The 27079-nt window shown below is 38.7% G+C and overlaps 1 protein-coding gene across 1 annotated transcript; it reads left to right on the forward strand.

Annotated features, from left to right (window-relative positions):
* The first annotated feature begins 460 nt into the window (after positions 1-460).
* On the forward strand, positions 461-25991 carry dpep2 (dipeptidase 2). The gene is made up of 11 exons (XM_048184615.1): positions 461-664; positions 4643-4776; positions 4980-5106; positions 17095-17224; positions 19890-20031; positions 20241-20310; positions 21004-21180; positions 21543-21627; positions 21700-21775; positions 22159-22294; positions 25435-25991. Exons 2-11 carry the CDS (start codon positions 4652-4654, stop codon positions 25621-25623), a joined length of 1257 nt encoding a protein of 418 aa, XP_048040572.1. The 5' UTR covers positions 461-664; positions 4643-4651; the 3' UTR covers positions 25624-25991.
* Positions 25992-27079: the final 1088 nt, after the last annotated feature.

Raw genomic sequence — 27079 nt, forward strand, 5'->3', positions numbered from 1 at the left:
TCCAATGTGAAATTTGTGTCAATGCCCAGCCGTCAATCATTTTTTGTTTGTTTTGTTTTTATTAAAGCAAATTTTTTTTTCCAATTATTTTCTTGCAAGTGCCCAGAATCGTCTTAAAATCCCGAAAACGGGGGAGGATGCTCCCAGACCCCCCTACAACAATTTCAATTACAATATTTTGTCCGGTTGCACATTAATCGGACAATAAATATGCCACCCAGTTTTTCTGATGCACACCCAGAGTACTTTTCTGTAGTGCTGATTATATATATATATATATATATATATATATATATATATATATATATATATATATATATATATATATATATATATAATTTGTGTGTATGTATGTATATATATATATAATTTGTGTATTTCTTGACTTATGACAGTGTTCATGTGCCTACCAAGAAACACGCGGAAGGGGGCGACACTTCATCGAAGGCCACAGCATCAAGCGTTTCCCGAAACGCAGTTTTTACCGGGGAACCCAGGAACGCGATTGGGCTAGTATTGGGCGATTTTGTAATGCAAACCTGGCAACCCTGCATAGGACAACATGTGCAAGTGTTTTAAGTTCCGCACAGGAAAACCGATTACACCACTCGGCATAAACAACTCTGCATGTCCATGATTACTTTTAAGCAAGCCTCCTGACGCGGTGAGTAATAGTAGTATTACTGTACTGTGTATTTTATGGATGGACATTTCAGACGTGTTTGATACTATTTGGCATAACGGAGTAGGGGAAATCTGAGCCGTTACTAATATTTTTTTACCGTTCATTGCCTTTTCTTCCCTGGACAGTTAAATCTACTATAAAAATACGTAAACTGTTGAACATCTTCACCGTTTTATCCAGAAAAAACGCATGGTAACTCAGAGCGAGGCGTTTTATCACTACATTAGGCTATTGGCCAATGTTTTGAGATGTTAAGAAGAATGCAAACTAAGTATAAAATAGCCTACTATCTAGTTTTTTTAAGCAGTATGTTCCATAATTTAATTTAATGCTGGGACATTCTACAGAAACGTCCACTTCTGGAATGGCAAGATGTCTTAAAATGTGTTTCTTTCTCTAACATTTAAACTTAAATGTTAGACTAAATGACAGCTTAATGATTTAAAATAATAATAATAATTTTTATGTGCATTTATTTAAAGACCGCATGTATCTTTTTTTTTTTTTTTGTCATAGATGTTACCTTCTCTGGCAATTTTAAAGGTTTTTATGAAATATTATTTCTCAACTATTTCAGCACATGCAGTCAGAATTACAGAAAAATAATGATAATGCAAAAGATAAGGAGTTTATGTGTTATTTATTTTAATCAGGTTTGTTAAAAGTGTGATTGAATGATGTTAGTTCATTTGCGCAACCATTGCTATAACAATACAAATATTTGAAAAACAGTTATAAACAAGTAATGACGCTATCCTTTAAATCTTAATTTTTGAGTCATTGAGCCAGAAGTCATTGGATGTAAAATTATGATCATGTCACAAATGACACATTTTATTTAATGTGACAGACAAAAAAATAGTAACACCGGTGACAAAGATCCTTATTCTTCAACTATAATTAAGTAGATGGGACTGAATTGTTACATTTGGTATAAAATCAAAGACTTATCATTGACACTTGGTGAAAGCAGTCAGTAAAAGATCATAAACATTTAAAAAATTCATAGGAAATTATGATTTTTTTTAAAATTAAAATTCTAATAACTGAAAAGACTTTCCATAGGAAAAGGGAAGTCAAGTGATGTCATCATTGTGATTTTTCTTTTAAAATAAGAGATTTTTGTTAAATGGTAACACCAGTGACACAACTCCAGGGGACTACTATTCATTATATATTTTATAATATTTATTCCACATTTTGTTTTTTTATGTCATTTACATCATATATTTGATAGTTATGTATACATTATTGTATTTTAAATGGTAGAAAAACCTGTTTCTGATCTCAAAATAATGCACTTTCCCTCTGTACATGACTTGACGTGAGGACAAGCCTTTCTGTGGCGCTTGGAATTCTTATAATTAATTAAAAAACAATTATTGCCACATTGATGACTCAAGAAGGTGTAATTGTTCAAATAATATATTGTTTCATTTTAAAATATAAAACAATTGTAATCCTAAAGTGTTTTTCAAGTGTAATATTTCTGTAAAGGCTAGGGACAGAAAAGTGGACATTTCTGATGACCCTGCTAGTAAAACTTGAAAAGCACATATAATTGTTCTGGACAACAGACATTGTAATCAGTGAATTGTATAAAATGACAGAAGTCATAATTTAATTCTACATTACATTTTACTCTGTCTCTTACCTTTTTATTATTATTATTATTATTATTATTATTTAGTTTTTCTATTTTTCTATAGACTTATATGTAAATAGGTAATTGTGTATGTGGCCTGCGGGTTTAAATGATCCAGGGTGGACGATAAAGTCTGGAGTAGGGTTGGGCAAAAATACATCAAAATGTATTTTAAAATAAAATACCTTAATTTTAAGTATATCAAAATAAACTACAAAATACAGCAGCCACAAGTATCAAAATAAACTACTGTGTTTTTGTATTTTAAAAATACTAAAAAATACTTTTACAAGGGAGCATGACATTTCTTCGCAAACCTTCCATCAGTTGGCCTATTTGATCTATCTCTTCACCATTACACTGACTCAGTTGAATAAGTAAACAATGTTTGATAGCAACAGCTTTTCTCTGCATGAGTTAATCAATAAATCTAACATATGCAACCAGTTAAAGGCACAATATGTACAGTAGGATTTTTGGATTGAAATATCCAAAAACCACTAGAACAATGTTATATATTTTGTTGACTTCTGTACTTACATTATCCCAAATGTTTACAAGAATGTTTAAATCCAGAGAAATAAGCAATTTTAACCAGGACACAGACTGTGTCCGTGCGTTGCCTATCAATGAGATCATACCCTCAATTTCTGTTTTATTAAGTAGAAACCATGGAAACACCAAAGACGCTTTATATTCCTCATCTATGATATATGATATACAATTATGTTTTATTAGACAGATGAGTAACTATTTGGATTCATTCATGGACTGAAAACTAATCGTGTTATATACCTTTTTGTTTAATTTTCATTTTCTTGATTTACCACGAGTGCCATGTTTTACCATGACTATCAATCTAGCTTACTGCAGTGTGCAACAAGTGTCTCATAGCAGCCACCAAGCGAACGCACAGAGTAGCATTATAACAAATGTAACTAATATGTAAACAAATGTATCTTAATATGATAAACCGCACTGCATTACCCAACATACGCTATAGAGCAAAAAAAGCAGAAGCGGCGACTGGCATAATAAAAGGTCCGCTGCTCTCGAGACGTGTGTCATGCTTGTCTCTCATTAGCAATCTCTCCAGTGGTCTCGTTCAGCTCCAACATCACTCGCCCTGCTCTGCTTCATATAACAGTAACTTTAAAGGGTTAGTTCACCCAAAAATGAAAATTCTGTCATTTATTACTCACCCTCATGCCGTTCCACACCCGTAAGACCTTCATTAGTCTTCGGAACACAAATTAAGATATTTTTGTTAAAATCCGATGGCTCAGTGAGGCCTTCATAGCCAGCAATGACATTTCCTCTCTCAAGATCCATTAATGTACTAAAAACATATTTAAATCAGTTCATGTGAGTACAGTGGTTCAATATTAATATTATAAAGCAACGAGAATATTTTTGGTGAAGCATCGGAGCATTATGAATCAGTGTATCGAATCATGATTCAGATCACGTGTCAAACTGCCAAACTGCCGAAATCACGTGACTTTGCCGCTCCGAACAGCTGATTCGACACACTGATTCATCTAACTAATTAATCAATTGATTTTTAATCATATAGGGGGCTGCTGCTTGGTATAATAGTTTTCAAGAACATTATGTAAATTGGTAAACTATTTAGCCTAGTCTACTAAAACGAAACACCAAAACTAACATCTGTTCTGAACTTCAACAAGTCTGGGCAAACCACTGAGTAGGCAACCAATCAGAGGCCGCATTTTTATGATGTCATCATGAAGACTTCTTACAAAGTATTTTACAGTATTTTAAAACTACAAAAATACAAAACACTAAAGTATTTTGATACAAAATACAAAGCCATTTTCATCAACCCTATCAAATACAAATTACAAAATACTATTTTGTATTTGAAATACATGTATCATAAATACTGCCAATCCCTGGTCTGGAGGTTACGGTAGCCTATGTTTTCATAACGTATAACTAATTTTTAAAATAATGGAAATAAATAAAGGACACCTTTGAAATCAGCATGGGCAACCAGTGCTAAAGAAAACAAGCTTAAAAATTGGATATTTAAATAGAGCTGAAATATAGCACTTATGACAACCTTCCCATGTGACAACTAGCCCAGGTTTCTCATTCATCTATTTCTTTCTTGCATTTTACCTTAACTACATTTTATAGTTCCTAGTGGAATCTGATGCGAGTAGAAATTTATAAATACATAAATGCTCTTTTGAACAGTTTTGCCTTGTGTTACTGTGCGTGTCTTTTGCTTGCAAATTATGACTTAATTTTAATAGAGCAAATCCTTTATGACGTTTTATTATCAGCATCGAAGGATGTTCATATATAAAGAAGCAGGCAGTGGCGCATGGTTCGTATGCACCCTTCTCTCACTTCATGGAGTAATATCCGAAACCAGTAGAGCACTGGATATAATGAGAAAATATCCACTAATTGATGGGTAGGACTCACTTATCACTTTCACTTGCATGTATTTTTAATCTGTACTTTAAACATAACTGGTTTATGATATATAACTGAGAATACTGAATGGCAAATTACTCCATCAGGTTGTACTGTAGTTATCAAACAAAAACACCACCTGCTATAAAAATTGCAGTTATGTATTTTGATTTCATACTGCTTTTCTTTCTCTTTAATTAGACACAATGACCTTGCGCTACGTCTGAGAATTCATTATAACAACAAACTCACCAAGATCAATCTGCATAGCATTTCTCATGCGGCTACAGATATCAGTCGCCTCAAAGCTGGTCATGTTGGAGGGCAGGTAATTTCTGATTTTGACTTTAATTTATATCTTTAAATATCCTGTACTTAGATCTGCTACTTACTACAATTTGTAAATTTAAAGTCACAGACCTACATTTGTGTGTACTGACTTGTTAAAGACACAGACAGATCAAGTGCTGGGCTTGATGCACAAAACTGCCCCAAACTTTAACAGATCTGGAACGTGTTTGCAAAGAAAAGTATAAAAATATTCCAAAGTCAAGAAGAGCCAAGCTGATAGACATCAGCTATCCTAACAGAATGATTGCTGGAATAAAATCAAAGCGTTCTTCAACTAAGTTGTTCAGGTGTGCACACTTATCCTGTTAATTATTCCAAGGCCTGGTTTCATAGATAAGGCTTAGATTAAGCCAGGATTAGACCTTAGTTCAATTAGGACATTTAAGTAGCTTTTATAAATGTACCTTATAAAAAACATTACTGGTGTGCATCTTGAGCCCAAAAAATGGCACTGGCATATTTTAAGATATGTCAGTGCAAGTTCTCTTTCAGACATTCACACAGTATCTCACTATGGGAAAAGGCTCGGGGTGGAAGCACCAATTGCACCCCTTCTGTCAGTTGACAGACCAATCATGACAGTGATGCAGGAGTCCTGCCTCCCTAAATATATACCGCTGCAGGTGGTCCCTACTTTATTTTCGTTCTCTTCCCTGTAAAGATCCTTTTGGGAAGCTATACTCAGGAGATCCTCGCAGAGAGTGGCCACTAAACAGTTCAATTAATGAGCCGGTGTTTTTAGGTACCCGAACGTGGCTGTTTATTCCTTATTCTTCCGTGGATATATGCACTGTCAAAGTGAATATCTTTCTTCTTCTGTCTTTTCTGGTGGGGACAAGGCTGCTCAGCAAACCCAGTGTACCTGGGGAGGGTTAACACTCTAGAGTAACACGCCGGCGTGTTTTGCTGGATTTTTTTCATAAAGCAGCAAAATCAACTTAAAATACTCCGTCATATTTTGTCATAGAGACAGAAGTAATATATCAATTGAAACTATAGAATGACTTCTTTTATTTGTGTACACTTGTGTACACTTTATTTGTAAAAACAAAATTTTGTGCTTTTTGCAAAATAAAGGAAACTAACATGATGTGTGATCTGTCGTCTCCCTCTGAAGGAAGTCCATTCTGATAGTCCTCAGAAAATGAAATGTAACTCAGTGAATACTAATCACAAAAAAATGAGACATATGTCTAAAGAAATGTTGAAATGTCAGGTTTTAAATCATGTAAGTCAAATATTCTCCATTTATGTAATCTGTATGAAAATAGAAGGTTGACAGACATTTGCGAGTCAGCTCATTATCCACTAATGCGGCCACACCCATGGAGCGGGCGCGCTATTCAGATGCAAATTCTGAGGTGATACTTTCAACACAGTGAACGCCCTTGTCAGCTCGGAAAAATGCATCATGCTTAGTCAGTTTCATGTAGGCTACTTTTTATCGTTTTGAGATGCGGTGAAGAATAGTGGAAGAGCTGTTTTCACTTTCATTTCGAGGATCAACTAGATCGAGCCAATGATTGTGAATGGTAAGTTTTTTTTTTTTTAATTTTTATTCTTTAGTTCTTTATTCTAATTGTGATATAGTGTCTGTGAATATTAAACTGCAAAAAGACTGTTTAAATATGAATCCTGCAAGTTTTGTGGCTCAGTGTGAATTAATGGTGCAGATTGACTTACATTAGTAAATTGCCATTGCTATTCCCAAACTACATTGCTATACTGACATGAGTGAAATCGACTGAAATTAAAGTATATTAAAATAGAAAATCATTATTTTAAATTGTAATATTTAACAGTATTGCTGTTTTTTTCTGTATTTTTGATCAAATAAATGCAGGCTTGATGAGCATGGGACTTCTTTCAAAAACATTATAAATAGTAATGCATCCAATCTTTTGACTGGTACTGTAATTTAAAATATAGGCCTATACAACATTTTCTGTAATTTAAAATATAGGCCTATACAAAATTTTCTTCTCATGATGTGCAATAATATGTGCATGCATGAGATCACGAAAATCATGTTTTCTGTTAAGAGTGGACATTATATTAACGTTAATACAATAGCTGATATGATCCTGTTATCAGCATGCTCACATGGTTTTTTTTTTTCTTTTCTCTTACAGATTTGAGAATCATAGTGACCAGATATTGGCCCACATTGGACTGCATGCATATGATACTGAGATCACTGACTGGAAGCAGGAAAGTTTTTTTTTTTTTCCTTCTTTTTTTTCCCTCCAGTGCAGAAACACCAAATGCCAGGTAAGTGATGCTCACATATATCTTTGAACAGAATTTATTTCCAGGTATAACTGTGTACTCAAAATATGTATTTGACTCTCATTTATATAGTTAACTATATTTTAAATAAACAAAAAATTATATATGTCTTTTGTCATTGCATTCTTTCTTAGTTTACTCAGTCACATTCCTGACCTAATGGCTCATTATGCGGCTCATTAGGGGCAGGGTCTTGATCTCCTCAGATGTGAATCACAGCATTATTCATAAAGATTCACCCTCTTCGCATATGGGCTCCCTAAACAAAAAGTGTCTTAGAAATTTAAAATCAGTACATTGTTTTTTGTGTTCTACCATGAAAGGGGTTAGTGAACTTCACACTTTATTGGTTCAAAACTCCTGTATGAGGTTCGCTATGGATTACTCAAGAGTAAATCTTAACTAATCCAGCGTTTGTGCCCAATCACTATATGAACAGAACTAAAGCACTAAGGAACAGTAATCAGTTATTTGTTTCATGGGCTGATTCTCATAAGGTTAAACCTATTTCACAACAGCGCCTGTCCCACTGGGTAGTGGAAGCTATTACAGTAGGTTATAATAGCATGGTTCTCTGTCCCACAGAAGGGCTGAAGGCTCATTCTACCAGAGGTATGGCCACCTCATTAAGGGCGTTTCAGTTCAGGACATTTGTGCAGCAGCAATTTGGGCCACAATTTTATAGACTGGATGTCACTGAGCCATCACTGGCTCATTCCATCCTAAGTGTGTAAAACAGGGCTATTCAACTGGTGGCCCGCGAGCCAAATCCGGCCCGCCAATCATCCTCATTCGGCCTGTGGGCACCCACACCACTAATCCTACCCAAGACTAGGGCTGTGTATTGACAAGAATCTGGGGTTACGATACGATATATTGTAATATATATTGCGATACTGTAAGAAAGGCAATATATTGCGTTATTTCTTGTTTTTTTTTTCATAAAGAGGATCTAACGGTCATAAAGAACACACCACCATATGCATAAAACCTTACAAACAACTTTATTTTATTTAATCAATGCTGTATCATTTGCATTTATATCACTAATCACTATTTTGTGCAATCTAAGGGAAAATAGTAAAGTGACTGATTCTTTAGATATATATGTTTTAAAGGTTCACAGTATAGCAGTTTTTAATTTATAAACTTTTTAACTAGTGCATAGTCCATTTCATGACTGAATGTCTGTTTTATATTTAATACTGTAAAGCTGCTTGCTTTAAAGCAGTCTATTATATAAAGTGCTATTTAAATAAACGTGCCTTCACTGAAGTGCTGAACTGCTGAGCTGGTGCAAACCACATCCATATCGCTATGATCAGATGCTTTCTTTCTGCTGTCATTTTTTTTGTGTGTGTGTTTATTTTGTTACTGAAAACGTGCAGTACATACTACATATTCTATCGAACGCCTCTCTCAGCAGCACTGATGGCATCGGGATATTAACTGAGCTCTCAGATTCAATGTGTTTCACGAGTTTTGGATTATAACATGGCCTATTTTGCAAACAACTGACTCTGGTCGATCTCTTTAGTGGTTTCTTTATAGCTGAAGCCAAAATGAGTCAACACACTTCAGCTCTGTATACCATGGGAGTGGAATAATTATATAGTCTTGTGAGCTGGGTTTGCTAATGCTAATACTAGCGATGCACCTTGCGCTTCTCCGCATCAGTTTACGTTCTGAGATAACACTGCCATCTAGCAGTTTGGTTTTATACAGTCTGTGGTTTAAACCGAACACAAAGCCACGAATCTTGGATGTAAGCAAGTAAATAAATAAATATCGATACAGTGTTTTTGTGAATCGATACAGTATCGCCAAACATAATATCGCGATATTCACGTGTATCGATATTTTCTTACACCCCTACCCAAGACTACCAAGCGTATTATATGCACGCCATAAAGTATGTATCATATGCACACCAAAACTCATTTTGGCATATATTTTCTAAGAGATTACACAGACCTACTATTGATACGCATTCTCATGTGATTGGGTTGCTGCACTGTTCGTACCATGCACATTCCTCCGACTGACCTGAGAAACGTTTTCTGTGTGAATATTTCAGCAGTTATTATGTGTCCCATATTTCTGTCGACTGAACCAGCGATACCAGTCATTCGTGAATTAATTCATTCTCATCATTATTTAATACAGAGTTCAGGCATGAAACTCTTAACGCAGCCCTGAAGTAACAGCAGAGATCGAGTCAACTAGATCATCCATTGTGAAGGCCTCATCCACACGACAGCCAGTAGCACAGTTCCTCAACAAACCGTCCATACCGGCGTGATGAATACGATCCTCAACTGGATGGAACTGAAATAAATACTTTGATTGTTGCGATCCTATCAGACTTATGATAGCAACCTGATTCGTAACAAAGCACTGTTCGCTAGAGGAGAACTGGCCCCCCGACTAAGCCTGGTTTCTCCCAAGGTTTTTTTCTCCATTTTAACACCTATTTGCCACTTGTTTGCCACCTGATGTCACCTGTTGGAGTGTGGGTTCCTTGCCGCTGTCGCCTTTGGCTTGCTTAGTTGGGGACACTTGACATTTGACTTGACATTTGATATTCAACAGTATTCTTGACATTTATTCAACAGTGCTTTGATCTGCCTGCATTGACACTATTCTTGAAGAGCTGCTGTGCAGCAAAAATTATGTACCAGTTATCAATGTAATGCTGCTTTGACACAATCTGCATTGTAAAAAGCGCTATATAAATAAAGGTGACTTGACTTGACTTAACTGAACGCTGATTGGTCCTTTATATGCCATGGCACTAGCCAATCAGAAGTATTTCCAAATCCACGCAACCATATATATTGTACCCTAGCCTGCAATCGACAAGCTGCGCAATGTGAAATCTGTTATCCCTCCTCCTCCCCAGCGCCACCTGTAGAGATCTGCTACGGGGTTCTACCATTTTTGCAGCAGCCTTTTCTTTGTTGTTTTATTTGCCTAAGCTGAACAAATTTGTATTTGCTCAGCAGCAGTAACAGCAGCAGCGGCGTAGCAGATCTCATACACCAAAATCAAGCCATGTATACTTCATGCCCCATGCCAATAAATGCTGGTTGAATTTAATCCACTCCAAGAGTTGTCATGACTAAAATTCTTTTGTCTTGATTATTTTCCGTGAATTGACCAAACGCGTTTGCGTAATAATCAGAAATGATTTGGATTTGTTCGGACCACCCTGTCACTGAAACTGTAGTTGTTTCTCGGTCAGTAAAAACAAATACAGAACAAATAGGGCTGTTTTCATGTGTTTCACTAGTTTATTTTGAACTACACAGCACGGCCCACTGGATAATGGAACCAAAGCTTAAAGCAGCCGTGTTTATTCCCAGTCACCATTATTAAACAGCATTGCGACATCCAGTAAGAAACGTTTCAATTCGACACACACCACACTTCACCATACTTACAAACATTTACCATGAATGAACTGTAGTAATTTACCATGGATTGTGGAAATGTGGAATATTTATATTGAATACCATGTTGTAGCCATTTATATTGCAATATATTTATTAGCTGGGAAGGGAAATATATATAATGAATTTCTTTGTGAAGATGTGTATAGTTTTTACCTGCATTTAGGCTTTTTTTATAGGACTATATAACATATCATAATATAATATTTGACAGTGGTAGTGAGTAGCCATGTTTGGTTTTACCTGTGGTTACCAAGTCTCACTGTCAGAATATTTTCATTTAAACCTATATTAATTATAGATAAAATAATTCTATGCAGTGCACGGAGAAGAGATGCTGAGAATGAAGTAGGGACCACCATCAGTGCTATATATTTAGGGATGCAGGACTCCCGCATCACTGTTGTGATTGGTCTGTTAACTGACAGACGTGGTGTAATTGGTGCTTCCAGGATTGGTCACGCCCAGAGGCATTTCCCATAGTAAAATACCTCACTCATGTTATCAGTGTTTGAAAAACAGCAGTCCATGAGATAGTGCTCACAAACTCTTTCCAAAGGAGTATAGACTACATTGAAAGGCTCGCGCACTCAACTGTGCATGAGACGGAGTGGGACATGGAAAATGTAAGGCCTATACCCGTGCCTTAAGACAACTTTTATTTTCTTTCACACGTAGCACAGAGAAACAACTTTTTAAAAAAAGCGACCAAACTGCCTGTCAAGTGATAGACGAAACTTACAATGATTTTATCTTTTTTAAACTGAAATGAAAGGCAATGTGGATAGACATTCGCAGCCACGATGTACAGAACACCACACAAAGATATAGAAGAAAATGAATAAAAACATTTTGGATCAATAAACCTTAAAAATTTATATAAATAAATGCAAATAGATATGCATTTCACATGTCGGCAAATCAAATTAAATCGTCTAAATTGCCTGTGTGAGCAAGCTTTAACTAATCTAGAGCGCAACATCGATGCACCAAAAAACAATCAATAATTAATTTACAGAATTGAATTAGAACAGAATATATATGTCACAGAACCCTTGTTTCCCTGGACTCCATATCCCAAGATCCTCCTGTTTCCACACCTGCACTCACTTCCCTCGTCAGCTCCTCATCAGCACTCATCACCTGCACCTGGACTCTATTGTCTGCACTCCCATATATTGCACTCACTCCCTTCACTCCTCGTCCGTTCTCTGTTTATGTTAAGGTTATGTTTGGTGTTTCCTTGCCTTTGTTTGATTAAAGCTCTATGTTATTGTGGAAATCCGTATCTGCCTCATCTCTACACCACCATATCGTAACAGAAGAACGGACCGAAAAACGACCGGATTTTCCACGGGAAAAAAAAAAATGGAGCCTTTCACCGGGTCCCTGGATTCAGCTCCTCCAACGCCTCTCACTCTGACCGCCAGCGATCGCCTTATCGGCTCCTGCAGGTAGGTCGTTCGCTGGAGAGGTATGTGGAGGAGTTCGTTGAGCTCGCTTATTTGTCTGACTGGCCTGAAGCAGTTTTGATCTCCCTGTTTTTGGATGGATTGGATGATGACACTATCCGTTTTGATGAACCTGTTTTTCGTTTCTCCTTAAGCGAAACTATCAATTTAATTTTGTGTTTAAATGGTTCCAAATTCTTCGTGGACATGGTTCAGGATAAGTGTTGTCGTCCAGTCCATCCAGAAACATGGTTGGCCGGGCCAGTCAGTCAACCTCCGGCTTCCTCCGCATACCCCTCCAGCAAACTCCCTGCCTGCCCCATGCTGGACCCACATTCCTCTACTGGGCCCAGTAAGCGGAGGAGGAGGAAGAAAGCCGCTCCAGTCTCTCCAAAGCCCGCTCCAGTATCTCCAGAGCCCGCTCCAGTCTCTCCAAAGCCCGCTCCAGTATCTCCAGAGCCCGCTCCAGTGTCTCCAGAGCCCGCTCCAGTATCTCCAGAGCCCGCTCCAGTATCTCCAGAGCCCGCTCCAGTGTCTCCAGAGCCCGCTCCAGTCCCCACAGTGCCAGCTCCAGTGCCTGTGGGGATTTTAATTGTATTTGAGGGGATGAACGAGCCCTCTCCAGTCTTTCCAGAGCCCTCTCCAGTCTCTCCAGAGCCCTCTCCAGTCTCTCCAGAGCCCGCTCCAGTCCCCACAGAGCCAGCTCCAGTGCCTGTGGGGATTTTAATTGTATTTGAGGGGATGAACGAGCCCTCTGCTCCAGCCGCCGCCTACGAGCCCTCTGCTCCAGCCGCCGCCTACGAGCCAGCCGCTCCAGCCGCCGCCGAGCCCTCTGCTCCAGCCGCCGCCTACGAGCCCTCAGCTCCAGCCGCCGCCTACGAGCCCTCAGCTCCAGCCGCCGCCTACGAGCCCTCAGCTCCAGCCGCCGCCTACGAGCCCTCAGCTCCAGCCGCCGCCTACGAGCCCTCAGCTCCAGCCGCCGCCTACGAGCCCTCAGCTCCAGCCGCCGCCTACGAGCCCTCAGCTCCAGCCGCCGCCTACGAGCCCTCAGCTCCAGCCGCCGCCTACGAGCCCTCAGCTCCAGCCGCCGCCTACGAGCCCTCAGCTCCAGCCGCCGCCTACGAGCCCTCAGCTCCAGCCGCCGCCTACGAGCCCTCAGCTCCAGCCGCCGCCTACGAGCCCTCAGCTCCAGCCGCCGCCTACGAGCCCTCAGCTCCAGCCGCCGCCTACGAGCCCTCAGCTCCAGCCGCCGCCTACGAGCCCTCAGCTCCAGCCGCCGCCTACGAGCCCTCAGCTCCAGCCGCCGCCTACGAGCCCTCAGCTCCAGCCGCCGCCTACGAGCCCTCAGCTCCAGCCGCCGCCTACGAGCCCTCAGCTCCAGCCGCCGCCTACGAGCCCTCAGCTCCAGCCGCCGCCTACGAGCCCTCAGCTCCAGCCGCCGCCTACGAGCCCTCAGCTCCAGCCGCCGCCTACGAGCCCTCAGCTCCAGCCGCCGCCTACGAGCCCTCAGCTCCAGCCGCCGCCTACGAGCCCTCAGCTCCAGCCGCCGCCTACGAGCCCTCAGCTCCAGCCGCCGCCTACGAGCCCTCAGCTCCAGCCGCCGCCGAGCCAGCCGCTCCAGCCGCCGCCGAGCCTGCCGCTCCAGCCGCCGCCGAGCCAGCCGCTCCAGCCGCCGCCGAGCCAGCCGCTCCAGCTATGAACTTTGATAAGACTGTTTTCCCTCCCTGCCTCCCTCTCCCGCCTCCCATGTATGTACTCACTGCACCTCCACCTCAAGCCCCCTCGCCCAGATCTCCACCTCGGACCTCTGGGCGATTACCTACACCCTGGCTCCAACCTCCCTCGTCTCCACCGTTGCCCATCAGTCCACCAGTTTCACAAGTCTCCATCCTGCCTCCGCTCACACCTTGGTCCCTCGTCAGCCTGCCTTCCCCTCTGGACTGCACTCCTCCGGCTCCGCTCCGTCCCTCCGTCCCTCGTTTCCAGTTGGCTTCCTCACTCCCCCTGGTGTTCACTCTGTTGTCTGTCGTCTGTGTTCAACTGCGGCCTTCTGGAGCCCCGGCTGCGCTTCGGTCGGCGGAGCCGCTGGTTCCGCCATCTCCCGCCGGTCCTTCACCGCCGCCTGGGCTCGGCGACAATTCGGCTTCGGCTCCTGACCCGCAATGGCTGCCCGCTGCACCTGACCCGCCATGGCTGCCTTCAGCCCCTGACCCGCCATGGCTGCCTTCAGCCCCTGACCCGCCATGGCTGCCTTCAGCCCCTGACCCGCCATGGCTGCCTTCAGCCCCTGACCCGCCATGGCTGCCTTCAGCCCCTGACCCGCCATGGCTGCCTTCAGCCCCTGACCCGCCATGGCTGCCTTCAGCCCCTGACCCGCCATGGCTGCCTTCAGCCCTGACCCGCCATGGCTGCCTTCAGCCCCTGACCCGCCATGGCTGCCTTCAGCCCCTGACCCGCCATGGCTGCCTTCAGCCCCTGACCCGCCATGGCTGCCTTCAGCCCCTGACCCGCCATGGCTTTTGAACCTGCCCTGGAGACCTCCACTCCAGTTTGCTCCTCCCCCTGCACCAGCTTGAGGTCTCCAGGGCGCCCGCCCCCCTCCCGGTTGTTTCATCTACGGCGCGAGGACGCGCCTACCGGGAGGGGGGGGTAATGTCACAGAACCCTTGTTTCCCTGGACTCCATATCCCAAGATCCTCCTGTTTCCACACCTGCACTCACTTCCCTCGTCAGCTCCTCATCAGCACTCATCACCTGCACCTGGACTCTATTGTCTGCACTCCCATATATTGCACTCACTCCCTTCACTCCTCGTCCGTTCTCTGTTTATGTTAAGGTTATGTTTGGTGTTTCCTTGCCTTTGTTTGATTAAAGCTCTATGTTATTGTGGAAATCCGTATCTGCCTCATCTCTACACCACCATATCGTAACAATATACTGTTCTAATAAATAAAAATAATTTAAAACACAAAACACAAGCCATAAATAGTTAAATTAGATAACCCAGAATGATCAATACATAAATTAAAATTAAAGAAATGATTAAAATAGTGAAAGTATAGCCAGAATTGTCTTTTTAACTGCAGAGACAATAAACGCTAAACTGGAGTGGCAGTCTTTTTAGCTAAACATTCACAGCATCCAAAAATAAAATTAGAACTGGCTGAAATGTTTTGAAATCACTTGTACCCAGCTTTTATTGAGAGAAAAAAATCCAGTCTTTCACGCAATCTGCCTGTGTCTGTTTGAGTCTTTTCAAATAGCGCACTAGTCAGCTTGTTAAGGTTGGCCGGCAGAAGCATGCGTTTGTTGTTGTTGAGCAGTAAGACATGAGCTGTTGGCACAACTTGCATCTTAAGTTTTTTGGATCATCTTTTACCATTTCAAAGTGCATCCAATTCTACACTTTAGATTTTCTTATCCCAGACATTGTTAAAGATTTAATCCCTGCCGCCAAGATGCTCCTCTCGTCCTCTGTCAGTCACGGATCATGGAAGTGAAAATCTGTCACGGGGTGGTTGGATTTATTCATATTAAAAATATTTATTAAAAGCTTCTTTCATTTCACATTTTTATTTACAGCATTATCATAATATGCTCTATATTAACCTATTGGGAGAGAACCGATACGTCTATGTAAAATCAGATATTGAGCACCCCCATATCTCATTTCATAACACCTCTGCGATAATTTGACTGTGAGATTGATAGTCAAATCAGGCTCCTCCTATCGAAGCATCGAATTGTCGACTATTCAGTGTCACCCCTAGTGTTTTTGTTGTTGTTGTTTTCTCTTTGGTTATCATTGGAATTCCATGAGCCAGATTTACTAACAGCTTGCGCCAGCGCAAACCCTCGTTTGGCGTTAAACTACTGTCAGGGTTTACTAAAGACACGCAGTGCAAAATTAACGCTGAAAAGGCATGGACTGAGTGTGTTTTTTTTTTTTTTTTGTGGCTGACCTAATTGCATATGCATTTGTAGGAGTTTCCCTTTCAGACACAAAATTTATGGGAGGAGAGTATTTAAATGAATCACGCAACGTGATTTACTAATGTTTGCACTAGTCAATTTACTGGTATTTAAGCCATTATTTATCACCCAAAAAAAGCCCAATTGTTTCTGCTAGGAGGAGACACTGCAGAGAACAGAGAGCACATGGTAGAAGGGAGAAAATATTTTCCACTCGTATTTCTTTGGAATGCCAGAGGAAGATGTTATCCATATATTACATGTAACAAGTTGCGCCTGTGTCGATCCGCACTTAATGAGCATCAGCTCTGCTTATTTACGACCCAACGCTAATTTGCACCACTCTTGGTAGATTGCGTTGGTCATTATGTAAATGATTTGACTGTGTCTGTGTTCTTTTATTTGCATTTCAGCAGTAGATCACGCACAAAACTTGCCACTCCCATCGGCGCATTTGTGGAATTGCGCTCTCACGCTAATTTGCCGTTTAGTAAATCTGGCCCCATATGTTGTAATTTTCACATTAATGGTGCAAAAATTCTGATATGATTTATCATTCTTTTTTTTTTTTACATCACAAAAACCAGCTGTTTTTAACAGGGATTTTTAGATATACACTGTATAATTTCTTTAATATGTCATTGTTGTCACTGAAGCTGCCAATTGCTCAAAAAAGTGTTTTACTACCCTTCCTTAAAATAATTCCTTGAACAGTTTGGACTCACAAGTGAGCATCCAGATTGGTCTTTTTTTGTCAGTTTGTGCCAGACTGGAGAGAAATAAGCCCTTGATATTTGTCAGGTTTTTTCAGCATACGTGTTGTGCACGGCTCAGGACAAGGATGCTGTCAGACTGACATTGGAACAGATTGATGTAATTCGTCGTGTATGTACTGAAAACTCATACCTGGAACTGGTCACCACAGCTGAAGGTACTGTAGCCCCCCAACCTCCACCTGACTAGTAATATTCTGTTAGAAATACTCATGCTGTAATATTAATGTTTATAGATTGGAATGTCATCTAAATTAAAAAACAAACAGACAAAAAAATCTTCTTTTTTTTAGATTTTGAGGGAGATCTACAGTCGGTAGAAAACTATTTGACACTGTCTTCCCATGACTGATATTTCTTCTAGTCCAGACATGTCTTCTCTATTCATTGCATCAATAAATCAATAAAAAAAGTTAAAAGCATCTGTGGTTCCTGCCAATTGAACACAGGCTTCACCATAACATTATGCCATGTATCTTCTTGCAGTTTGTTGCTTAAAGGGATAGTTCACTCAGAAAAATGAAAATTCTGTCAATTATTCACCCTCCTGTAAAAATGGTCATTTGAGAAATGTTTTTTTTTTTCCTCCCATGCAATGGATTTCAATGGTAACCAAAACTGTAACACTTTACAATAAGGTTTCATTAGTTAACTACTTTAGCTAACATGAACTAAGAATTATCAACACTTCTACAACATTTATTAATCTTAGTGATTATAATCAACATTTACTAATACATTATTAAACTCAGATGTTGTATTTGTTAACAATAGTTAATACACTGTGAACTAACATGAACAATCAATGAACAACTGTTTTTTTTTATTAACTAACATTAACAAAGATGATTAAATACTGTAACAAATTTATTGCTCATTGTTAGTTCTTGTTAGTTCATACACTTAACTAATGTTAACAAATGAGACCTTATTATAAAGTGTTACCACTGTCAGGTAACCAGCATTCTTTAGAGATTTCCTTTTGTGTTTCACAGAAGAAAGAAGTCATACAGGTTTGGAAGACATGAGGGTGAGTAAATTATAGAATTAAAGAAATTTTTGGGTGAACTATGCCATCAGGTTTCTTTGGTTTGAACATAAATAGTCTCTCTAGGGAAACTCTGAAAATAGAAATCATAATGATATAAAATCCCCTTCATTGTTGCAATAGACAACGGAAGTCTGGAGGGGATGTTGTAAATTACCTCCAGCAAATTCCATTTAACAATCTTGTCCACACTTGCAGTGTTAGTGAAATGAGAAGAGACTATGCAATCTCACTAGCTGCCTGCCTAAGGATATCCTCACTCAACATGATAGGACCAGTGTAATGCTGTAAAACATCCAGACTGCATTTCACATACGCTACTGTTTAAAAGTTTGGGGTCAGTAAGATATTAAAATATTTTTTTGAAAGAAGTCTCTTATGCTCACAAAGGCTGCATTGATTTGATCAAATCCAGTAAAAACAGTAATATTGTGAAATTTTATTACAGTTTAAACAACTTGTCTATTTAAATAGCCATGAAAATAGCCATAATTGTTGATATGGCAATAAAAATAAACAAATAATCTATTTAAATATATTTTAAAATATAATTTATTCCTTTGATGGCAAAGCTGAATTTTCAGCTGGCATTACTCTAAATCTTTACTTTTGAACAGTAGTGTTCTGTGTGAAATAAGTGTAGTACTCTTGAGTGACATAGTTTCAGAAAATTGATATTCTTAATGTTTAAATACAGAATGCGGTTAAATTGAGGAGTAAGAAGTAACTCATTCTTAATGTCTGACATAGTCAGAATATACAGTAACAACAATGGACTTCAAGGATCACCTTTCAAACAAGCATCAATTCAAGACACACGTTTTGTTTTCTTTATTTTTTATGAGGACTTGTTTTATCCATAGACATAATGATTTTATACTCTACAAACTTTACATTCTATCCCCTACCCTTACTGTCAGGGTTCTGTGTTTGTTTTCTGTGTCACATGTTCTTTATTTTCAGTTTTCCCACCACTAGTTTGTTCCCTTAGTTACCCTGATTTGAGTTCATTGGTCCCAGGTGTGTCTTGTTAATTTGTCTCGTTTGCCCCTTTGTTTGACTTGCATATTGTCCCTGTGTTCTCCCTCAGTCTCTGTCGGTTCTCTTCTGTATTTTACGTTGGTGGTCATGGTGTTTCTCTTGTTTCTTGGACTGTTAATTAAAGTCTTCCATGCTGCATTCCTCCTCATCATGAGTGTTTAGCCATCATGGCACCTGACACTTACAGAAAACATTTAGCTTTTTTACTTTTTCGATAATAATAACAATTTATTATGATTTTATAAACTCTTTTCCTTATGGAGACCAGAATTTTGTCCGCACAATGTCAATAATTTCAGGTTTTACTATCCTTTTGGGGACATTTGTACTCCACAACATAGGGGATACCTGGGCCAAACAAACCAAAACTAGTACTGTATTAACAAGCCATAGAGATTAATAGATGTTGTTTAATATAATGTAAGACCTAAGACCATGACAACATGATAATGGACATACGTAGTTGTTTGAAGACTGAACAGTGTCAGCTGACTTTAGCTAAATGACAAGTGCCTGGTTTAGCAAAAACTACAGCTGTATTTGTCCATGATCGCAGCACATGATCTGTTCACTTCATTTTACAGGGAAATATAAAAGCACTTCTGTCCATTGTGTTCAAATAGATTATTATTGATGTGGAGAGGAGATAAAAATAAAAGGATTACATATGGTTTTTATATATTTGTGTCTTTCAATTGTTGAGAAATATTTTTGTGGGTGAATGTGTGTTTAAGGAATGAGGGATAGTACAAAAATCGCATGTCTCATCAGTGTGGAGGGAGGCCACTCCATCGACAGCAGTTTACCAGCACTACGCATGTTCTACCAGCTTGGAGTAAGATCCATGGCCCTCACACACACCTGCAACACGCCATGGTAAATACTCACCATACATGTACAACATGTGCTGAAAATAATGTGTAGAGTCAATAAAACATGTTTTTTAATAGTTAATTGAGAGAGGAGCACAAATACAACACATACTGCATATGTATACTGTCCCAGAATTATATTTATTTATTTTTGTTTTTGGTCCATTTCATATAGTTCAATTATTAAACTTTCTTCTATTCTGTCACTTGTAGGGCTGAGAGCTCATCTCGTTTTTACTCATTTTACCAGCGGAAGAACAACAGCTTGACAGAATTTGGCAAGGTAAGGTTTTCTTGGATATGAGTCAATAAATCAATATAAAATGAAACCGATGTGGATTAAGTTAATTTTAGAAGATGTTTAACCTGAGATAGCTGAACCAAAGTTACAGTTGTATTTAGTGGGGAATTTGACCCTGTATTAAAGGCCTCTTTCGACTTCTATATTTGGAAATCCCTTTCTTTTGTCCTCTTTTTGAACCCAAAGACAGACTAAAAAATGCCTTTGATCATGGAGGAAATAGTCATGATAATGATTTTTATATCCTGTTTGTACAGTAGTTCATTGTTCTTAAAAAAATATTTTTTTGTAGTTTTCTGAGCATATGTGTGCTAAAATTGCTGAATTTTTTGCTACCTACTGTATGAGATACAAGATGTCCATCTAAACATCATTATGCTGTTATGGACAGTTAACCTATTATGTGATATGAATCAAGTACATGAAAAAAACTTCACACTCAAAAAAAAGCTGTTTTCATAATTATGATGCATATACTTGTTTTTGAAGTGTAACAATTATCAGTACATATTTTGCAGTGGAGTTCACTTTGGCATTGATTAAGTTTGATTTACATCATACAAATCATACAAGTTTACCCTAACTTGAATTAAACAGAATGGATCAGAACTAACTAACTTAGTACTTAATGAATTTAATCATTTTCAAATGTCTATCTTCACCTGCTCACCCCAGGCAGTGGTGGAAGAGATGAACAGGTTGGGAATGCTGATAGATCTGTCTCATAGTTCCTGGGAGACAGCCAGAGCAGTGCTGAAACATTCTATTGCTCCAGTTATTTTCAGCCACTCCTCAGCCTATGCTATCTGTAACAATACTCGCAACGTACCTGATGACCTGCTGCAGCTTCTGGTGAGACTGATTTTTGGTTTGCTACATTAAGCCCTATTTGGTCAGGACTAGTTTTCCTTGAAGACGTTAGAGAAATTTGTATTTCACAGGTGTACTTTGTGACTTTAATACTCTCCAAACCTGTGTGTGTGTGTTCAAATGTATGTGATTGCTGATATTGTACTATCCTAATGCTTCTCCTCATGTGTTTTTTGGATGTTCATAAAATTACTTTTCAATTCATTAAAAGTTATTAAAATATACATCATATGTGATGCACGTAAGCACAGCAGATGAACTTCTGTAATGCTTCTGTAGTTCCGGTACATGAAATCACAAATATTGGGTGATAAGAATTGTAACTCAACTGTCTTTCTTTCTAGAAAGCAAATGGTGGGCTTATCATGGTGAACTTCTACAGACATTTTGTAGCATGTTCAGATTCCACAAACGTGTCTACTGTGGCTGGTAAGACAGACATACTTTTTTTACATTTATTTATTTATTTAGTTTTCATTAGAAACTTTTTTTTTTTTTTAGATCATTTTGATCATATAAAGGATCTGATTGGTGCTGAAAGCATTGGGATTGGAGCAGACTTTGATGGAGCACAAGGGCAAGTAAACATCTTATCTACATCTCATCTATATTTATGTTACAGAACTCTCATGCATAAAATGCACACTATTTTGCGTTTATTTACCTAAGTGCCTCCATGCTTTAATTTCAGTAGAAATCTTCAATGTTTTCTGTAGAATATTACAACAATACGGTTTTACACATGTGCCCATTTATAGATGATTGGCTGATTTGATAATTTTTTCAGCTACCAATAAGACTGTAGTACTCTCAGCAACATTTAACACATTTTTCAATATTTAAATCCATTGGGAATAATTCCACACACATCCCTAAGAATCACAAAGAAACGTGGCCTACATGGCTTATGCCCCTTATCTTTATGTTTGTGTGTGTTTACATGTACCGGTGTTATTACAGATTTCCTGAAGGGCTGGAGGATGTCTCCAAATACCCAGCACTAATTGAGGAGCTGATATCAAGGAACTGGAGTGAGGAAGAGCTGGCAGGAGTGCTAAGACTGAACTTCCTTAGAGTGTTCCAAGAGGCTGAGAAGGTCAGGAAATAATTTCTTGTGTTCAGTTCCTAGTTCAGTTAGGTCACGAAAAGTATCTATAATTCATGGCCTCTTTAGGGGTAGTACAAATATAGACTGTAGCACACACATAGTAAAAAGATAGTGTACATAACACTGATACACATTTAAAAATAATGGTTCCTTTGCAGTGATGCCATAGAACCATTTTTAATTCCCTAAAGAACCTTTCAGTGAACAGTTTTTAAAATAACCTTTTTTTCCTTTTAATAATCTGAAGAACCCTTTTCCACTATAATGAAACTTTTCTGCAATGGAAAGGTTCTACACTCTAAAAAATGTTTGGTTAAAAACAACCCAAGTTGGGTTGAAAATGGACAAACCCAGCAATTGGGTTGTTTTAACCCAGTGGTTGGGTTAAATGTTTGCCCAACCTGCTGGGTAGTTTTATTTAACCCAACTACTGATTAAAAATGACTATATGGCTGGCTTAAAGGTCCCGTTCTTCGTGATCCCATGTTTCAAACTTTAGTTAGTGTGTAATGTTGTTGTTAGAGTATAAATAAAATCTGTAAAATGTTAAAGCTCAAAGTTCAATGCCAAGCGAGATATTTTATTTAACAGAAGTCGCCTACATCGAACGGCCAGTTTGGACTACATCCCTCTACTTCCTTCTTTAATGACGTCACTAAAACAGTTTTTTGACTAACCTCCCCCACAGGAATACACAAGAGTTGCGTTTGTAGAGTGTGTTTGTCGCCATGTCGTCGAAACGCTGTTATTTTCATCCCGCAGTCCAATCACCGGGTCTGATTCCAGCTCAAATTGATAGGGTAAAATTAAAGACATGTTTACAATAACACTGAGCGCGTGCATCTCCACGTTATGGTAAGAGGCGTGACCTTTCCGGGCAAGATGCGCTAAACTGCTGTCGAATCACAACACAGGAACCGCTGGCACAATCAGAACTCGTTACGTATTTCTGAAGGAGGGACTTCATAGAACAAGGAAGTCATCAGCCCGTTTTTATGACAGTGGAAACAGCGGTATACAGATAAGTAAATTATGTGAAAAATACTGTGTTTTTTTACACGCGAAACATGAACACATGTTATATTGCACACTATAAACACAATCAAAGCTTCAAAAATACACGAAAAACGGGACCTTTAAAATGAATCCAAAATAGGTGAGAAATTAAAAATCAGACACATAATTACTAGAGGCAACAATAATAATCAAAAGGTGTACATTTATTAATAAGCAGTTTAATAAATGTTTATTGTTTATTATTCATTTTCTTATTAATAAATGCTCATTTATTAAATATATTAAGAAATGTTAATTTCCAGCATATTTTGGGTTCATTTTAAGCAAGCAATACAGTAATTTTTATACAACAGTTGAGTTAAATAAAACTACCCAGCACGTTGGGCAAACATTTAACCCAACCGCTGGGTTTGTCCATTTTCAACCCAACTTGGGTTGTTTTTAACCCAGCATTTTTTAGAGTGTATGGATGTTAAAGGTTGTTCAATAAAAGGACATTTATTTTTAAGATTATTGTATACTTACATATACATTCTGATATATTGCTATATTCACAGAAAACCAAAAGGAGTTTCACAGGTGCTGAACTGAAAGGAAGGAGACAAAGGAAGATATTTGGAAGAATGTCTGTAACCAAGCAGATCTTTAACCCCATTTACTACCATAGTAGGAAAAAAAAATACTCTGGTAGTCAATGGGGGCGAGATCTGCTTGGTTACAAACATTCTTCCAAATATCTTCCTTTGTCTCCTTCCTTTCAGTTCAGCACCTGTGAATCTCCTTTTGGTTTTCTGTGAATATAGCAGAGCTTTTAACTCTTTGAAGGTCTTCTCTTCTTGACTGCTCTTTCTTTTTTGCACTGGATAACTCCAAAAGACAGCCCTGCCAAATCACTCCCATATCTTATTCCTCTGTCTCTTCCTTTCTTGTACTACAATGGTGGTCTTTACAGCCAGATGAAAATTCCTCCCAGCTCCATTTATTTATTTTTTAAAAACTCCTACTGCCTCTCTGACCTGCACACAGTGATCCCCATTCATTTGTCACGTCGCAGGGAAACGCATTTTTGTGTTGTAGCACTGAGGAAATGAGCACCTATGACCCATGTCTCTGAATGACAACAATAGGCAATGAGACAGAAGCAACAGAAGTGATACTTCCTCATGCATAATACTGCAATTATGGTCCAATGATTGGACTGAATGAGCTCTTTCTCATGAATAAATGCAGAGAAGCGCTCAGAACCGCAAGCCTATCTGCACACTTTGAGACTTTGCTTTTCAAACTGGAAGTACGAAATTGCTCTGAAAAATGCAAGAATAACCAATTTCCACTTGTTCATAAACTTTACAAGTGCTATTAGTGTTTTCAGTGACATGCAACCTGTACGTATCTGTTCACATCTCAAAAAAAAATGTGTTTTGGGGTTTCATGACCCTTTAAGACCTATGCTCATTACAGCCACATACAAAATAAAACAAACAAAAAATAAACCACAAACTTTATATTTTCTCATCTTCCACCCTCAGTTGACCCCTTCAAATTACAGTTATTGCAACACCCAATAAAAAACAGCACCTAAAACATTAGGTCTCAAATCTGTCTCTGATTATCCCCTATCCCTGGTTATCAGTGAACTTCTGCAAAACCAGAGTACCATGACAGAAAGAGACCATATACCTAGCATATACATAAGCATATCACACCTTACCATGCTCTTCTTGATAAGGTGTGATAAGGTTCCTCCAAATGTCAGTGCACTGGCTCTGCACATTCAAGAGATTTAATCTAAATGCACTCAGTTTGGACCACAACCAACGCAAGGACTATTTTGCACTTGTTTTCCCCATTAGCCTCACATATCACTTCTACAAGCTACAGAAAACCCTTTCTTCATGTGACTTTAATTTGCTTTTAGTTGTAGATTGTAGATCTTTAAATATATTTGGAAATATCAAAACACTTTTTTTTATATATTAAAAAAAATATATTATATTAAAGTATATTAAAAGTATATCATTGAGTGTGGTCACAGCACATTTAGAAATATGTTAAATATCTCTCTCTCTCTCTCTCTCTCTCTCTCTCTCTCTGTGTCTCCATATGTTCAGGTACGTGATAAAATGCTAAATACCCTACCCAGCGAAGCTGAAATCCCATTTTTGGAAGCAAACAACAGCTGTCGTGCGAAGCTGACTATTCCAGTCAGGACCGACAGTAGCTATCGAAATGGAAAAGCTTCATTGATGCCTGTAAGAGCTATTGCCTGGTTTATCGTATTTTTGATCCAGTTACTGTAATCTTAACATCAAAACAACTAATCATCCAGAGACAATCAAATGTTTTACGGCACTGCTTTGAGATTGCCTTGCCAACGCTTGATTTAACGCTTGAAATGAATTTGCTGACTGAAACTGACACTCAGGTCTTTGACAATTTTGGAAACTTATGTTTGGTAACAGTTTCTGAAGAAGACCATAGTTTATAATGGTTTATTAATATGCATAGCTAGTGTACAGATCACATTTCTGTAAATTAATTTAAATAAAGAGATTTATGTTCAGCTCATGAGATTACAAAATTAAGTAACAAACAAACAGCATTGTTGCATCTCATACTGCCATAGCATATCAGTAAAAGGCATAGGTTTCTTAAATAAGATTTTAATTAAATAAGTTTTATTTTTATTATAATTATTATTATTTGTTTCCAAACACATTTCTCAAACACTCCTTTTACCTCTTACCTTGGACCAATAAGTAATCCCACCTCCAACTCACACCACTGAGCAAGCTGACATGTTGAACTGCTCAAACTCACAAAGCCATAATGTATACTTACATACAGTTTTGGGCACGTTACTTTAAAAAAGTAATTAGTTATAGTTACTAGTTACTTCTCACTAATAGTAACTGAGTTAGTAATGGAGTTACATCATTATAAAAGGAACTAATTACCAGGGAAAGTACCTCAGTGGCTGCTTGCTTTATAAACACGAGAAATATATCTATAGAAAGCTTGAAATGTCTGCTTTTAATAGAAATAATTCAAAATGAAAAGAAATAGGCTACTCTGATTATGTAATCCGAATGAAATGTGCATTTTCTCTCTAGGCGCATCCAATATGCGGAGATGATGAGAGTCAGCAATGTCAACTTCAACTTTGCATCCGACACTGATTCAGAAAACATACTTTATTAATAAACAATTAAAACAATTGTTTTTGTCACATTCATAATCATTACTTTTGCCGGTTCTTTATGGCAAGCTTTATGCGTGCGCTTGAGTGCTATATAGCCTATCTTAAACGCTCATTATTATGGTTTATTCTATCCAGTATTTAAGAAATTAATTTAATATAAATGTGATTAGTCAACTAATGGCTTAAATGAACAACTATTGGTCAACTAGAAAGAACTTTTGACATTTTCGCAGCATGTTACAAAGGGTATTCTGGTTTGAGCTCGCGCTCCACTCGCATACTCTGATACACACACACACAGAGAGCCTGCATCGTACATTATTATCAGTTTAAAATTATGTTTGTGTATGACTAACCTGTACTATTTCTTTACAACAAAGCGCTTTGTAGGTATATCATCTCTAGTCACACACCAGTCATCATCAGTTAGCATGTGTCCCACCCCAACACACACACCAGAGATAAAACTTGGCAGGTCCTATAGCTGAGAGAGACTACTTAGATGAAAACCTCTTCAGTGCTCAATTATAGTAACGTGGCTTTTTTTTTTTTTT

This window comes from Megalobrama amblycephala, linkage group LG3, assembly GCF_018812025.1.
Source record: "Megalobrama amblycephala isolate DHTTF-2021 linkage group LG3, ASM1881202v1, whole genome shotgun sequence".
Lineage (NCBI taxonomy): Eukaryota > Metazoa > Chordata > Actinopteri > Cypriniformes > Xenocyprididae > Megalobrama > Megalobrama amblycephala.